At 37.4% G+C, this 17,500-nt stretch overlaps 1 protein-coding gene across 3 annotated transcripts in view; it reads right to left on the reverse strand.

Annotated features, from left to right (window-relative positions):
• Positions 1-17,500, reverse strand: part of dom (domino helicase) — a 39,146-nt gene that overhangs the window by 12,488 nt on the left and 9,158 nt on the right. For all 3 annotated transcript variants that reach the window (XM_027374751.2, XM_027374749.2, XM_027374750.2), the window contains exons 2-22: positions 16,942-17,041; positions 14,910-16,197; positions 13,551-14,134; positions 9,736-10,237; positions 8,448-8,663; positions 7,981-8,155; positions 7,664-7,850; positions 7,362-7,498; positions 7,072-7,258; positions 6,682-6,824; positions 6,059-6,273; positions 5,669-5,917; positions 5,291-5,520; positions 4,935-5,117; positions 3,720-4,224; positions 3,446-3,615; positions 3,100-3,243; positions 2,775-2,942; positions 2,484-2,579; positions 1,852-2,070; positions 1,489-1,701 (exon numbers count right to left, since the gene is read on the reverse strand). In XM_027374751.2, coding sequence (XP_027230552.2) covers positions 1,489-1,701; positions 1,852-2,070; positions 2,484-2,579; positions 2,775-2,942; positions 3,100-3,243; positions 3,446-3,615; positions 3,720-4,224; positions 4,935-5,117; positions 5,291-5,520; positions 5,669-5,917; positions 6,059-6,273; positions 6,682-6,824; positions 7,072-7,258; positions 7,362-7,498; positions 7,664-7,850; positions 7,981-8,155; positions 8,448-8,663; positions 9,736-10,237; positions 13,551-14,134; positions 14,910-16,197; positions 16,942-17,022 — 5,892 coding nt within the window. In that variant the 5' untranslated portion in view covers positions 17,023-17,041. The remainder of the gene's footprint in view (positions 1-1,488; positions 1,702-1,851; positions 2,071-2,483; positions 2,580-2,774; positions 2,943-3,099; positions 3,244-3,445; positions 3,616-3,719; positions 4,225-4,934; positions 5,118-5,290; positions 5,521-5,668; positions 5,918-6,058; positions 6,274-6,681; positions 6,825-7,071; positions 7,259-7,361; positions 7,499-7,663; positions 7,851-7,980; positions 8,156-8,447; positions 8,664-9,735; positions 10,238-13,550; positions 14,135-14,909; positions 16,198-16,941; positions 17,042-17,500) is intronic.

Here is a 17,500-nt window from a genome sequence, read left to right on the forward strand (position 1 = left end):
TGATTTTGGTTGCCATGCCTACCCTGAAGCTGCTGGTATCTTGGTATAGACCAGTTTGGTATGGCAAGGCCCAGCCAGTTTGGTGCCAGCAGAATGGAGGGTCAACAGCCACTTCACAATAATACTACTGCCACTGCCATTCCAAACATAGGGTCAGGAAACGTAAGGGCAAAAAAATTCTAGCCATTATCACTATAAACTAGAAAAAAGGAAAAAATGGGATACATGTTAAATGAATGAACTGTGTATAAAAAAAGCTTAGGGTTAAGTTATGATCTAATATCAGATGACAACAGATAATAACCTAGCTGGTTATTTCTCAAAAAAAAAGTGACCAAGAATACTGCCATCCACCATCTTCTTCATACAGCTAGTGTATGCTGAAGTGTGGTTGCTGTCAGGATAAGCATGACACCAAAACAAGCTTTAATGGGCCTTACAACTGGTGTACCAAGAAAACAATCAGCATCATTCAGGGACAGACATTTATTTGTGTGATGTACAAGAAATTTACAATATTTACAAGCATCACAGTCTAATTCTTCTTCCGTAACATGATTTGTCAACTTTCCACAGAGATAAAAATTGCAATCAGATTATTACGTGACACTTTTTTCAGCACCAGTTACTTTACAATACTGAAAATAGAAAAATAAATTAAAATGTAATCATAAAAACTATACCATCAAGCAGAAACATAACCAAGACTCACAAACCACCACCATTCTCCACGGTGATCTGAGTTGGACCATTTGATTTTAGAGTCCCCGTTAAATCCTCTATGCTGTTTCCGTCATCAGTTCCTACTTGTGTTCCATCCACTGTGTTGGAGTCCCCAGAATCTCCCACAACGTCCACATCTAGGTCTTCCCCCTCCCCTCTACCCATCCCCTTCCCTCCCCTTCTATCAAGCTCCCCATTCACAGCCTGACCACTAAGATTACTCCCTCTGTCATCACTGGGTGTTGGAGATCCCTTTTCATCTGAAGGTGGCATAGGCATGCCCTGATCCCTGAGGTTGGCCAATTGCTTTCTACTGAAAGGCATTGGTCTCTCGCCTGGCAATACAGGATTTACGTCAAGTGTCCAGAGGTTGATCTTGACATGACCTCTTGACCGAGTCCTTGGACTATCCTCAGACACGGTGCTGAACAAGACCTTTGGTGGGGGCGATTTTGGCATTGACGTTTCACTACTCGTCCTGCTAGTTGCACTTGCTCCACTGCTGTTTCTCAGTTTGTGTCTGACTGGATTATAGACCTCTTCACCACTTGACATTTCCTCCCCACTATCACTGTCTGACGGTTGTCCAAAATTGCTCTCACATTCTGATTCTTTGTCAGAGTCACTTGTGCTAAGGTATGATGACCTACTACATTTCTCCCTCTCTTCAAACACTTCAACTTTTGAGGACTCAACCCCAGCCTTTTTCAGGCCCTTGGCTTTTGGACGGCCCTTATTTCTACCTTTCTTTTTCTTCATATTGACCTGATTGTGTGCATCGGCAGAGGAGTAAGCCAGGAGCTCATCGTCCGAGTTGTGGGCCAGACGCTCCTCCTCCTCCTTTAAAGCTTGCAGGCGCCCCAACTCCCATTCCTTCTTCTGCTGCTCTATTTCTGCTGCCATGCGCTCTGCTTCAGCAGCCCAACCGTCATCAGCAGACTCTATGAACTTCATGGCATACTTCTCTACTGGAGTCAGCTGAAATTTTAGATCAAGTAATATATGATTACCTATATAATTTGATCTTTGCTAAATCAAAAAATTGAAAAATGAAGCCACATTTCTACCTTTTAACAACGGTGATCCCGACAGAATAACAAAAAAAGGAATTCTAGCATCAATGCTCACCTGCTTCATTAGCAGCGCTACCTCCTGCTCAGCCTTGCTCAATTCCTCTCCTCCTTCTCCATCTTCAATTGGAATGTTTTCATCGAACTCAGCCAACTCTGCAGCAGCCTCTGCCTTCGCTGTCTTTGCTGCCTGAACATCAGTCTCGTCCTCAGCAGCAGCTAAGGCACTTTCAAATGCTCCCATCTTGACTCTCTCTCCTTCAGAGTACTCTTTGCCCTGTTGATTAAAAGGACCCCTTTAGGAAGTGTCATCTGGAGTTTATATTTCACTTCATACACTCTGAGAATGTTTTTCTAGCACATGATATTAGACTGCTATCTTAAATCTCTTACGAAAATAATGTAAATGCCACCACTTATGAGCTACTTATCACAGTGTCATATATATGGATAAAGACAAGAGTGAGAAAAAAGAAGCATTTGATTTCAACTATTTTCCATGGTTTTAGGTGGCCATTTCAAATAGTGAAAATTGATTAAATAAAATATTTCTACTGAATCTTGAAAATAAGCCTGAAACCAAAACAGTTAAGGATTCACACAAATCTATAAATTAAAAAAAAGTTATGAAATGTCTCCGATTTTATAAATCAGTTTATAAAATAGTATTAAATAACAATAGGAACAAACCTCTTCCGGAGCTCCATTCTTTTCCAGGACTTCTGACATTCTCTTTGATGCATCATGTTCAGCAACATTAACATCAAAGAGATCCTGGATGGTAGACTGCAATAGAAACGACATAATATAAGTATTTATACTTTCTCCCTTATCTAAAGCAGATATATAAATTTAGCAGATATATAAATTTAGCCTATAGGCATAAAAAATCAAGAAGATAGTAACCAAATCTCTCCTCAAAAAGTAATATAGCCTTCTGTAGATGTAATATTGTGAAAATTATTTGCTACTTCAACTCACCCTCTTGAAGTGTGCCGTGGTGAAGTTGCCTCCTTCAATTGCGAGATCACCAAGAAGGCGTTTTTGATTGGCTTTCTTCAAGATGTTCTCTTCAATGGTCTTTTCTGATATGAGTCTATAGATGTGCACGTCTCTGGTTTGTCCAATACGATGACACCTGTCTTGAGCCTGTGGAAAATGTAAAAATCATATAAGCTGTTGACACTTTAATGGACAATAACATTGTTTCTAGTTTTGGAAAGCTTCTCACAATGTAAAAAATTATAATTCATGTTGCTAAAACTATTTATGTGAAATGGCTTTGCAAACCATTACTTGTACTCACCTGAGCATCCATGGTTGGATTCCAATCCGAGTCATAAAATATGACCGTGTCTGCACCAGTGAGATTCACACCAATACCTCCTGACCGAGTTGACAAAATGAAAGCAAAGATGCGCTTGTCTTGATTGAACCTCTCCATCAAAACCTATAAAAAAGAAATGCGATTCCATCATGACATGTCACAGAAAAATAAAAACTTCTAATATCTTGGAAATTAGACATTCAGAAATCAAATATTCAAATATGATTTTACTTCTTTTCAGGATATAATAATCATCTTTATTCTGAATGAAGTATCTGGACTTCATATGCTAGTTCATTCTTTCTCTCTGAAAATATCAACTTACCTGTCTCTGGTCAACTCTTGTTGTGCCGTCTAATCTCAGATACAGGTGTCCGTGGTAATTGAGGAAGGCTTCAAAAACGTCCAGCATTTTTGTCATTTGTGTAAATATCAAGACTCTATGACTTCCAGACTTTAGCTGACGAAGAAGGCGATCTAGAGTCTGCAGCTTACCTGTAATGTACAGATGAGGACATTAAAATCTGCAAATAAAAAATAATTCTGATTTTATATGACATGGATGCTGTGCCAGTATCTATTAATCTACAGGTACTTACCACAGTCATACTGAATTAGTCTGGGATCAGGGAACTGTGTAACCGAAGCATTCATGATATGATGCAAAGGAGACATTCTTGGCCCAAGCCCATTCTTCATGACCACCTTCATTCGCTCATCCATCCACAGTTTGGAAGGCTGTGGATGACTCATTCTCATCTGAGGATATGGCGCGACCACTGATGGAATACAGAACACATATCTGTCTGTCATATCCTTCAGCTTCTGAAGATAGGTCACAGGAGTGTTCACCATCATGTGAAGTGAATGAGTCTGGGACCAATAATATCTTGGGTTGACCATGGTTGCATGCTGACAATGGACCATGCCTTGGCCACACCATTCCGTGCTCAAGGCTAATCCCTGGACGTTGCCAATGACATTGACTGCCTCAATCAGATCTGACCCATAGATGGGGCACGCATGACAGCGGCGAGTGTTTAGTTTGGAAATGAGTGACAGTTTATCCTTTCTGTTCTTACGCTTTCTTTCATCCAAATCATTCTGAAAATAGAAAATATGGAGGAATTAGATTTACTTGTAATATTTTTTTGGTGGGGATCAATCAAACCATTTGATACTAAGTGTGCCAATCCTTGTACATGATACCTCTCTCCCGCCATTCCCAGTTCTGGTTACCTGGTTTGTCTTTCCCATTGTGAGGTACCCTTCTAAACTAAAGATCTCAACATAGTTACAATGCCAAAATCTATGCACTTGTAACTTTTAACAAATGTACATATTTTCTATTGGCATTAAATCTTTTTTCAACAAACTATTACTCTTTTATTATGTCGGCTGGAGTTTGTTCTAATAATAAAGAAACTAAAAAGAAAGTGGACACGAAAGGAACTCCTGTTGCCCTTTCAACATTCATTTCACACTGAATATTAACTATAACTTCAGAACACACAAATATACTGCATTTATACAATATCATTTGTAACCATTTTTTTTGCCTCCTATGAATTCTTGTGTTATTTAGCTTTGTGATCTGTCATAGTAAGGTATCCCCAATTTCAGCCTATCCCTTTACTTGTCTTTCTCAGTGAAAGGTACCTCGGAACAATCTATCCCAGTGCAGAATACCTAGAGTATGTTGGGTATCCAATATTTAATTGTTCCAATATATCAATAATATTCACTTAATCAATCACATTTCCTTTAACTCTTCTTTCAAAATCGACATCTCAACACTAAAAAGTGTCCCTTACAAGGAAAAACAAGCTTCTTTTTCTTTCTTCGTCTTTTCTCTTCTCCTCTAGGCGCTCCAGCTCTCTCTGTTCAACCCTTGTCATAACCTTGGTGGGTGTGGTGCTAGGTGTTGAATTGGCTGTCTGTGTCCGAGGTGCTGGGGATGACGGTCCAGGCCTCACAGGACTTGCAGTGGGTGTACTCTGCAATTGTACCAAGTATTTCAAATCCATTCACCACTACCTTTGAGTATCAACATAATTAGTAACACACAAAAGTGCTCTACCACTGATTTTAAATTCACCATCATATACTATCTACTGTTACAAATTACATAAACATTATCCTTAATCACAAAGAAAAAAGTTTTTCTTACTTGCACAGGAGTCGTGGGAGGCCGTACTGCTGTTGTTCCTCCTACTGCTGGTGTTGCTCCAGGATTAGGAACAGTGCCTAAGACCTGAGTCTGCGGTCTCAGAGTATTTGTAGGCAGTGGTAATCTCAAGACAGGCCGACCACCTGCACCTGTTGTTATCATTGAACCTTGCAAGCCCTTTAACCCTTGCAGACGCTGTAGCAGTGCTGCTGCTGCTGTTCCACTGACACCTGAATCATATAAAAAAATATAAGCATATCACTTCAATAAATAAGGAACTTTACATGATCTGAACACTATTTCTGATTTTCACACTCAAGAAAAAGCTTAAAATCTTTCAATAATCTGAATGAAACAGAGGGATGAAGAAAATAATACCTTGAGACATTGTTTGGTTCACTGGCTTTTGTACAGGAGCTGTTGTTAATAACAGCTGACCTGACGAAGTTTGTAGAAGCTGAAGTCCTCCAACTGCTGATGTCCCTGCAACTGTTGGTGCTCCACCCACAGTGGCAGCACCAGTTGGGTTACTAATGCCCACTCTTTGTGGCATGACCAAACGTGGTCCCTGGGGTGTCTGCTGCACCATCATTCCACTGCTGCCTGTGCCTGGTGCAACCTGGATGGCTATATGAATTAAAGATAAATTATTACATTTTGTTAGCAGGCAATTATTCTGGTTACAAACAAAAATTCCTTTATATAAATCTACTAAGGGCACTGACAATAACAACACGAAAGGGCAAAGAGAAAAACACTTCAACTAACCTTTTATTGTACCTCCTTGTTGTACCAGCTGGAACCTCATGCCTCCACCTGGCACCGAAGCAGGTGCTGCTGCTACTGCAGGAGCTTGCTGCAATGGAGCTCGCACAGTCCCTACAGGAGTTGGTGCTCTAGGTGTGGTCACAGGAGAACCTCCTGGCTTAGGCACACTTTGACTAGACGGCCGCACGTGGAGCTTGATTTTACCAGCTGGACACCTAAGGAAAGAAAGAAAGAAAAATCAGCAATGGTAAGTATCATTTTTGTGAAGCACATTTATTCCAGAAAATAAATAAATAATCATATGATACATTTCAATATAAAAAATAGATCCCTTCCAAATTCAGTAATACTGCCAGTTTGCTAAAATTGTGCAAGGCTTAACCCAAACCACATTCATTATACAGATATGCATGTACAAAGAAATAAATACATTCTATTAGTCTAGACATGTGTATGTACCAGACAGATAGATAGACAAATGTAGCTGTATTAGGAATATTCATTGGGTCTTCCCTTGCACAAATTTTACAAACTGGCTGATAGACTATCTGATGGATCTTCAGCACAATTGGGTAACAATAATTCAAAAATACTTTTAAAAAGGAAAACAAACACATCCTTACTTTGGTGGAGGGTCTGGGGCAGAGTCTATTTCTTCAATGAGTCTTTTGGATGCTTGGAATTTGCGAATGCGATGTGCAGCAAATGCCGTTAGGCATAGCTCTAGGTCAGCAAGAAGTAAATTTAAGCTGAACAGATCTACATGCTGTGGAGAGAAAAAGTAATTAAGAATTTCTAATAACATTAAGTGTACATCTCCAGATTCTTGATTAAATAAATGACATTCCGCCAACGACCAGCAAAAATACAGTTCTTCAACTACTCAAAACACATCCCAGATGTAATTTTATGGACGAGAGAAAAGCCTACTTCATCCATACAAGTATAACATATATAACATTCATAGAAAGGTATAAAATAATTGCTGTATCTCCTGAAAGCGATAAACTAACCTTGAATGGATCGTAGTCAGTAATCCCCCATACAATGGATGGGGCTCTGTACAGAAGACCCTCCATCATGAAGGGCGATACAGTTGGACGTGGTTCAAACAAGTTAGGATGATTGCAAACTTTACGTAGCTGCATTAGCACATTTATCACACTCAGAAAATTGCCTGATGCCAAAGTCTCCTTAGTTCTGTAAGTAAAATAGAAGCATTAGTTGTAGTAATCACGATGATAAAAAAAATAGCAACATCAACAGCAGTACGAAAAACATTGCAGCAAGTAAATCAACGTACTTGGTTCTTGACATGAATTCTTCGTAGAGGTACCGTTGCCGTTTGGACAGTCTGCACATTACAACATGTTCAAACTTCTTGGGCATCTGTTGTTCTACTTCAGTCTTCAATCTCCTCAATATGAATGGTCTCAGCACCTACAAAAGTTTATTATTAACAAGTGGTCTTTCCCTTACTCTTTATTACCAATCAAGTAATCAAAGTAATGAAAATCTAAAAAAGAAATAAAATCCATAAAAAAAAAAAAAAAATAAAAAAAAAAAAAAATAATAATAATCAACAAGACAGGCACAGTATCTTACCTTGTGTAATCTCTTAATGATGCTGTCATTGTACTCCTTATTGCCTTCAATCATACCAGTAACAGGGTTGGAAAACCATTCCCGGAACTCTCGATGCGAGGCGAACACATTGGGCATCAGGAAATGCATCAAAGACCACAACTCCATTAAGTTATTTTGGAGAGGCGTTCCCGTCAGCAATAAACGTCTGAGAGGTTAAGAGAAAGGAAATAATTATGTGGGGTTGTGTGTTTGGAGAAAATATATTGAGTTATTAAATAAATTTTTTACTGGAATATGCTTCAAAATATAAAAAACAGTTCTACTTAAAAACAAACCTTTGGCTTTGAAAATTTAATAGTAACTGCCATCGTTGCGACTTGAAATTCTTAATGTTCTGAGCTTCATCAAGGATAAAGTATTTCCACTTTTTTCTTCTGAAACTCTGATGGTCCTGGATCACCAGCTTGTAGGAAGTAATACAAATATGGAATGCATTTGGCTTTGTCCAACCTGTGACAAAAAAACATGAAAAGTTTAAATAGCAGAATCTTTACAACATTAATAACTTAATAACTGCATGCAATACTCAAATACAAGATATTGCTGTGACACCACCCTCAAACTGCTGGTGAGCAAAATGTTGACTAATGCTGGTGTCTTTGTGACTTATTACCATTTTCATTTCATTTTTCAGTCTCAAATCTGTCTATGCAGTTGTTTATTTACAAGCATTATCACCCACACAGCTTTATTTGTTATTTTCATCCATACTGTATAGAATTTTGAGTATTATATATCTAACCTTGTCTCTTCATCTTCCGCTCTTTCTGCGTGCCATAGTAAGTGAGGATCTTGAAAGCCGGGCACCATTTCTTGAACTCCATTTCCCAGTTGAGCATGACGGAGGTAGGGACAACAATCAGATGTGGCCCCCAGTTACCCTTCTCACAAGCGAGGTGGGCCAAGAGAGATATGGTCTGAATGGTTTTACCAAGACCCATCTCATCAGCAAGAATACCTGGAAAGTAAAAATAATAAAAACAATAGTAGTAATTGCAGTCATTATAATAACACTAATAGTAATGGCAACAGAGGTAGCATACCTTTTGATGACCAACTTTTTTCAATTACAAATTCTAATCAAATCCTAAATACACTACTGAAAATTCATTAATAACTAATCTTCCATGTTCACTACCTCAAATATATTACAGTAGTGACAAATTCAATTCCATCAATTCCATCTCTATTGGAAGTTCACCAAATTTTAATATTCATTCTCTTTAAAGACAAAATTTGTACTCAATATCTATATTCATCTTATCTATTAAACCCTAAAAGCTTATACATGGCAAACATTTGTCACTAAATTTCACAGAGGGGGTAAAATGCCCATTGACCATAAGCGAGCAGTCCAAATCTGAGACTGCTTTCCCTCCTTTCTTAATGTTACTGAAATATTAGTATGGGTGACTCCATAATTATGTAAATGCACTTTTTACTGCTATTTATGGGTTACATTTACATGTAGAGTTTTCTATTTCTGAACATCTATTTACATTCATAAATGAGTTGTGACTAAACTTTGATGTTACACCTTGCAGTACTTAAAAGAGCAAAATAAATTCAAATATGTAAACTCAAGGCAATCAATTATTAACTTGTTAATGCCGTGATTGCATGCTACATGCATTGTTCATTATAAGCTAATCTATATTACTACCACTACTACTACTACCTTATAAAGACATTTTTATTAACTCATTCATTGAATTTTGGAGTTTTTGTTATTGTTACTATTATCATTGTTATTAGCACAAATAATAATATCAATAATACCATTAGTATTATTAATAATAATAGATATAATCCCTTCCCCCCTCATTTGAGGTTAATTAGACCTGTTAATATTTTCCTTGGTCCATAGCACCAAATGAGTTCAGGAACAAAATTTACTATGATGACACTTGATAATTCAAGCACTAGTTCTGGTTATCACTAGAAAGCAAAGGAATTATGTTCTATAGGATTAACCTGTAAATTACAGCATAACTGTGAATTTATACAAAGATTATTCAAAAGTTACTCACCGTTTAGCTTCTTTTCATACATAGTTGTTAACCAGTCCAAGCCTACATGTTGGTACTCTCTCAGCATGTGCTTCAACAGGAAAGGAATGGGCGTAGTCACAGAAGTGGAAGACAGGGTGAAGCCTTTGGGCTGAAGCGCCTCAGCCACTGCTGAGGCATCCTGGAGCTCCTTGTCTGCCTTCTCGCTGTCACCCTTGGTATCCTTGTCCTGGGTCTCGAAATTCTCGTCCATGAGCGTTGCCAAGCCAAGGCCAAGATCCTCCTCCTCTTCATCACTAGGAGTTTCTTCCCCTTCTTCACTACACTCCTCATCCCTGTCAGAATCTTCATGCTGTTCCTCTTCCTCTCCATCAACTTCCATCTCTTCTTCATCTTCTTCATTATCTTCATCATCATCATCATCTGAACTTTCGTTGTCAATGTCTTCCTCCATTGGTTCCGCACTGGCTGCTAATTCTGCATATTTTCTTCTCAACTCTTCCACTGACATTTCATTTTCAGCCTGAAACAATTCATAACATATAAAATACATATATACATATGCATGGAGTTGATAGAAACAGACCTATGTATGTATTTATATATATCCTGAGGTGAGCAAGCAGTATTTCTGAAGTATCTAAAGGCAATAATGATACCTAAAATAGTCAAAATCAATATTAGCAATAACAATACCATTTACTGTTGGCAAATCATACACTGACAGTGAGGGGAAACATACCAATTTCAAGTTCAGTTAATTTCTTATCTTGCATTTTTGCAAACCTGGATAAACAGCAAGAAATAGAAAACAATATGCTCCCAAGGTAGTGACATGGATAGAAATGTAATGTTGATTTTGGTGTCATAATTACATACATTCCTTACTCCAGCCAAATAGGCTGAAGCAACCAATGAAGAGCTGATAGAGTCTTTGTTTGAAATTAGGAGAATTAATCTGATAATATGCATCTACCTATTGGTATGTATAAAACTTCTTGGTAATTACATGTTTTCACAGTTGGGCACATGAAAAAGTACACCTTAAAGATACATGTTCTGTTTACCAATTTCACCTGGTATGATTAATATCTATACGCTTTGCATATGATGTAATGCTATGTAATCCCATTTGTGCATCAGCCTGGGTGACCTCCCAGAACAAAGGCTTAGGGGCATTGTTGATCTTGGGAGATTCATATTCAATTTTTACAAATTCTTTGCCCTTATGATTGTAGGACCATGGATGCCCTCTGGATTCTTTACAAATCCTAAGAGTGCTCTTTTGGCTGCCCCATAGGGAAGAGTTTAACATGTGTATCTTTTTTACTTGTGTAACATTACTATGGTTGATATTCTGCACTGTAACCAGGACAAACTAGTTTCTACACTAAGCGATGTTATACTCCTGTCAGCACTAATCTATCATGGTAACACTGCATTGTACTCCAAAACTTATAACTTGAAATTTCTCTTCCAATTTTGAATATTATATGCCAAGAAGTACTGTTAAGTACTTAAGGTAAAGGTTAAGAAAAGGGCAGTACCATCTGCAGAACTGCCCACCTAATGAATGAGATCCTTGGAAGTTGATACAAAGTTGACAAAATTACAGTAATGATTCCAACGATAAATATGGAAACACAAAAATAAAATAAATAGTAATAAGAATAAATAATAATAATAATGATAGTAATTATAACATCAATAGTAAAAATGATGATAATCACCATCATACTAACTATAACAACACTATCGATAACAATAAAAAAATAATTAACAATAGTAATAACAATGATAAAAAAACAACAATCATACTAATGAATAAAGAGAATGGTGATGATACCTACAGCTTCCTACCTTGGCCTATCAAAGTGGTCTCAAAATCAATCCAGTCTCGTTATACTTTTCTTTCTTCCATCGTTTCGAGAATGAGAGAGAAGCAACTCTTACATTTGTGGTGTAGTTCTTCAGATGTAAACTATACATCTCTCCCTCCAGTCCAAAGATCAACAACCAACAATGTCTGTGTGAACTGCCAGTTTTAATTCCTGTATGCGAAACCCCTACCAATATGATCAAGGGGCACTTGTTCCGGATTTAAAAGTCAAAACCAGTGGTTCATAATAACAAATACCGAGTGGACACTTGTAAGAGGGGATTGGATAATATAAGAACCACTTTCGAAGTGCGGTGCCCTTTCCCTAAGTTAGGATGTTTAGAGTTAATTCTAATTTAACCCAATAATAAGAGGTAAAAAGTCTGGCAAGCGGATATAATAGCAGAATTGTTGGTGTGCATCGACAGTTTCCCGTTTGTGACCAGCTTGTTCAGTAGTTTGTGAGCAGCCTTAGGCATCTAAGGGCTTGCATAATTAATTAACCAATTAATTAATTAATTAATAATAATAATAATAAAAAAGTTCAACTTCACTTTAGGTGCTTTTCCCTAAAACTTTTACCATATATATAATACTGCTACTACTGGAATAAAACAAGCTCTATCTGATGAGCCAATGTCACAGGACTGGTCATGATATAATACCCACCCACAACTTTGTCCACAACAGCCAAGCCATGTACCAGTTGGTATAACTGGCAGCATAGGTTAAAAATCTCTTTACCCTAGATCCTTGCTTAGTCATATTTATAGGCAATAAAAATAAACCTCAAAAGTGTATATGTATATGTCTAAGTACATACATACATACATATATCTATATACTCATATTCATTATATATATATATATATATATATATATATATATATATATATATATATATATATATATATATATATATATATATAACACCGGCCATTCCTTGCGAATAGGGTAATATAATGGCAACATTAATCAGAATAACCATTGTAACAAATGGAATTAAAGCAAATTACTATCATTACAAATATCATTATTACTATTCCATGTAACCCATTCACGCTGAGATTTCTCCATCTCACACGCAGCCATGTGATGGGCATATTCTGCAGGTAATTGCATTTCGCTTTCCCTTGTTTGTCATGCCAGCAAACTATAGAGATACTTTATGTCTACTCCATAGTGGCTGTGCAATGACTAATAAGTAACCAAGCAAACAAATGTTTTGCGAACAAAACCTAAGAGCAGGATTGATGCATGTGACATGGATACTTGCCACTAAACCTTTGTGCCCCATCTGCCATGATGTAAGAAGTCCCCTGGCATAGGCAGCATTAAATTGGATACAAATGCCCCATATCAACACAACTTTACTTCTTATAAGTAACACTGTTCTTCCTACCTTATATCTTTTTGCACTACAGCACTAATGGGTAACTGTTACCATGTACAATATCTTGTCCACTAACAATTCTTCTTAAATGCTTCTAAGTCTTAAATAATTGCAGCATGTGTCTTTTCCACCACAATTCTATAAAACCTTTATTTGGACTTGATAGGACCTCTAGCGTACAGCAATCATACCAAGTTATAAGTTTCTTAACTACGAAACAGGTGTAGGTAAATATAACTGTGTTAAGTGAAAGTATTTGGTTAGTTTTTTCATTCTGATGAATTTAATAGAACTTTTTTTCTTTATGAATTCTTGAAAGAACTGAAATGGATACCATTTCCTTTAGCAATTCAGGAGAAAAGAAAAGAAGAGAAAAAGGAAAAAGAAAATAAGAAAAACAGAAAAAAAAAGAGTAAATATGAAGATAAAAAAGAAAAGGGAAAGAAAAGAAAAGGAAAAAAAAAAAATTAAAACAAACAAATATTAATAGAAAACAAAACAAAATCAATATCAAGTACACGGCAATGCACCAATTTCCTGCCTCTTCCGATAAATCACACTCACCTGCAAATCATCCAACTCCTCTTGATGGTTGACTTCTCCTTCTTTCTCCTCTTGTTCTTCAATGGTATTTTCATCATCGTCCTCCGATTCCTCCACTTCAAAATCTTTGTCAAATTCTTTCTTTGATGTACCCTCACCCCCACTTGTCTTTAATTTCACTTTCCTCTTTCTAATATCTTTAACAGTTTTCCTTTCACCAACACCATCCACCTTCTCACTGTCTTCCTCCTTTTTCTCCTGTTCTACTTCCATAGCCTCCTCCTCTCCCTCACCTTCACCTTTATCCTTGTCCAAAGGTTCCACATTCCCCATCCCCTTTTCCTTTTTCTCACTTGCTTCCTCCTCTTGCACTGCAGCCTCTGAAGCCTCCAGGGCCTCTGGCTGTTCCGCATCACCACTACAACTGGAGGTATCACTATCACGGTCCAGGTAGCCTGGTGGGAGCTCCTTCAGCAGGTCCTCGATGGTCTGCTTGGATTCCTCTTGTAGCAGCTGAAGCTCCGAAGCCTGCTCCTCAGGGTTGTCATCCTCTCTCGCAATGGTGCCCTCATCATCATCAGATGATTCCACTGGCTGAAATTCCTCTGAAATTTCACAAGTTTAAGTTAGCTAGCTGTTAGATAATAATCCTATTAACACATTTATTATTACCATCTTTAGCATCAAAATACCATAGATGCCATTGACAATTACAAGACTGATATTAATAAGGATTATTTCCCATATGTAATACATATCTGAATATCTGATTACAATAAGGTATATATTATCCATCAGACTGTAAGTGATCACATTTTACTGTCACTGAAATAATTTATAAAATCAGCAAATAAAATATTGAAAACATCTCTCATTACAAACCCGATTTCACTATTTCAAGACTATATAAACACTTTTTACCATAAATCTTTTTGCATGCATACAAAAAAAATCTGAACATTATTCTAGATCCCTTTAATAGTATGGGTATCTTACTAATTATATTTAGTATACAAGTGTTTACTCATTTTACTTCATAATTCAAATTCTGCTTTATATAACCTTGCAAACACAAATTCTATAATTATAATACTACATATTCATTGGCTTTCATTGACAAATATGTGCTTCACTGCCATAACTGCATTCAGTGAGTGAAAACTAGTGTTTCACAAGGACAAATATGAAGTGGAGAACTTGTAGAAGGTGAATGTATAATATGAGAAAATTTTTAAGAGTGAGATTACTTTAGTTTCTATAAAAAATAATTTCAGAACTCTCTAAAATTTTAAATTCCCAAAATCAAAACTTAAAAGTCTACCTTACTGAAAATGAGCCAACTTTTTACAAAATCCAAAATTTTAAAATATTTATACTCACCATCAGATACCCGACTGTCTCGTGATGGAGAATTGGAGCGAGTGGAAGCAGCTGTTGAGTCCACGGGTTTGTTCATACTCTCTGCTAGCCATGAGGAATACCTCTCTGTCTGATCTACAATAAAACTAAGCTGCTGGTCCAATGCCTTCTTTTTCTTCTCATCTAATTTGGTTGTTACTTTATATTCAACTAATTTTTCTACGTTGCCCCAGAAGGTCCTAATTTCCTTCGCTATAAATGCTGCGATTTTCCTAGTTCTCATTTCCTGTTCTTTTTCAGCTTTTTGTGCCTGCAATGCTTTATCCTGGAAATATTTCTGAACCATTCGAGCACACTTTTTGGCAGCTGCTTTTTTCCATTTTCTTTCTTGAGCGAAGTCAGCACTGAGCCACACCATTTCCTCAAGTAAATAGTCCCAGTGGGCCTTTGCCCTCGGAGGCTCCTGAACTTTTGGTAAACGTTTCTCTGGCCACAGTCCTTCTTTTCTCAATGCAGCAATACGTTGCATAACATACGCTTCTTGTCTTGCCTTCTCAACCATCTGATCTTGCTGGGTTGAACTTGGGGCTGCCTCACTTGTAGACGGAGTCTTCTGTCTTGATCCTACACCAGGACTGGCCATGCCTTTACTAGGCTTAACTGGAGAGGCTGACCCTCTGCTAGTCAAGCTTAGCCCAGATTTCGATGGAGACTGAGAATCAGTTTGAGGCTCGCTTTTGACCTGAATGACTGATGAAAGCTGCAGAGGATTAGGGATGGTGTATTTAGCTTCCAGAGACTCGTCCCCTTCCAGTTTATTTTGACGGATGTACTGTAGCAACTCTGGAGTTGGCCTCCTACACCATGATTGGAAGTCCATCATGTTGCCATCATTCTCCAGAAAGAATTTTTCCACCAAATGGTCATTGTACTTATCCTTAACACTCTCCAGTTTAACTTTCTTCCAATCAATGATGAGATTTCTAAGTTCTAAGATATTAGTGGGTTTTTCCTCCACTTTTATCCGTTTGGCTGGAGGCTCCAGAGACACACTGGGTAGTGGTCTCCGGGGAGAGGAGGAAGGGGTGGTGGTTGGGGTAACCTCTGCTGCCACAGGGGTCGCATGGCCAGACGGGATGGGTGAGGTGTGCGGTGTGTAGGAATGTAAGCTGCGTGGATCTGATAACCTCACCAGCTCTCCCTCACCCGACCCTAAGCTGGACCCCTTTACTGGACTCATGAGTTGCTGGGCCAACTGAGACTCCATGCCTCCACTGACATTGTTGCTGCTGCTGCTGGGAGCATTACCCTGAAATAAAAATAAATGTTATGATTATTTTATTGATATACTTTCTATAAGAAAAACCTTCTAATTAGGCCAAGTGAAAAAATACCTTTGATTCTCTCTGGAGGTGGGTCAGTAGGTCGGGATTTTTTTTCTACATTCAGATTATTCTCTTTTGAGAAGTGATGTAATGAACCTGTTCGTGGACACGACCTCACTCTAAACACTGCCTACTAGCCCTATATATCACAATGAAAAAATAAAAGGGAAGTTTAAATTCAAAATACAAATCTTGCTTGTTCTATAACGCCTCAGTTTGATATCAAGATACTGTACACTCACCCTATGCAGTATCCCCGGTCATTGGCTAGTGCCAATAGACATGATGCAGTCCCAAGATTTACTTAGTGTGCTTTGGTAGTCATAAATCTAGCCATTGTGGTGCTAGAGGTTGTGTCTTTGGTGGTATTTTATAAAACTAGGGTTTTAAAGTTGTGGTAGACAGGACTTCAGTGATAACAATTTTTGAGTCTGTATTTTTACATAAAAAAATGCAAAGGTATTTTTCATTTTGGCCTTATAAAAATACCTAACTTATAATCACGACTTGACAAGAAATATATTTTTCTATATCCTCAAAATCACATCCCTGCACGAAATCAAGACATAAAGAAATACGACTACGAAAACCGAAAAGAAAAAGGGGAAGTAAGGGAGGAAGGCAACCCATCTTCACATAAAACAATCCTATAAGGTACATCGACTCACCCCAGCAGCCTGAATAACTTGTGTCACATTCTGGCCTGGTGTGCTGGATTCATTCTGCAAGCTTGTTTCTCGTGCACTCATTACATACACTTAAACACACCTGTAAGAAAATGAAAAATCATTGAAAAAACTAATATACAAGTCGGGTATATTAACTGTACTAAAAAAAAAAAACAAAAAAAACAAGAATATCTATTCTTTCTTCTCTAAGTAATAAGCACAGAAACTGTTCCTACTGTGAAGCAACCCAAATCAGTATTTTCTTAATGTGATTAGCAACTGCAGCTACTCATAATTATTAAATCATAAATGATAAATTCTGAAATTTCATATATAATCTATCTCTGCAAGTTTTTCTCATATAAAATTCTTTGCAAGATCGTAAAGAAAATTCTACTGAACACAGACTTTTATCAAGACAAATAATTACTCTTGATTATTAATTTTCAAAAATCCTACACACAATACTGTAATAACAAAGTCCATACATTTATAAGGGCATGGGTAAATAAATTATCATGAATGAATAATCTTTGTAATTATAGTTCAAATATATGAT

Source organism: Penaeus vannamei, chromosome 30, assembly GCF_042767895.1.
Source record: "Penaeus vannamei isolate JL-2024 chromosome 30, ASM4276789v1, whole genome shotgun sequence".
In the NCBI taxonomy this organism is placed as follows: domain Eukaryota; kingdom Metazoa; phylum Arthropoda; class Malacostraca; order Decapoda; family Penaeidae; genus Penaeus; species Penaeus vannamei.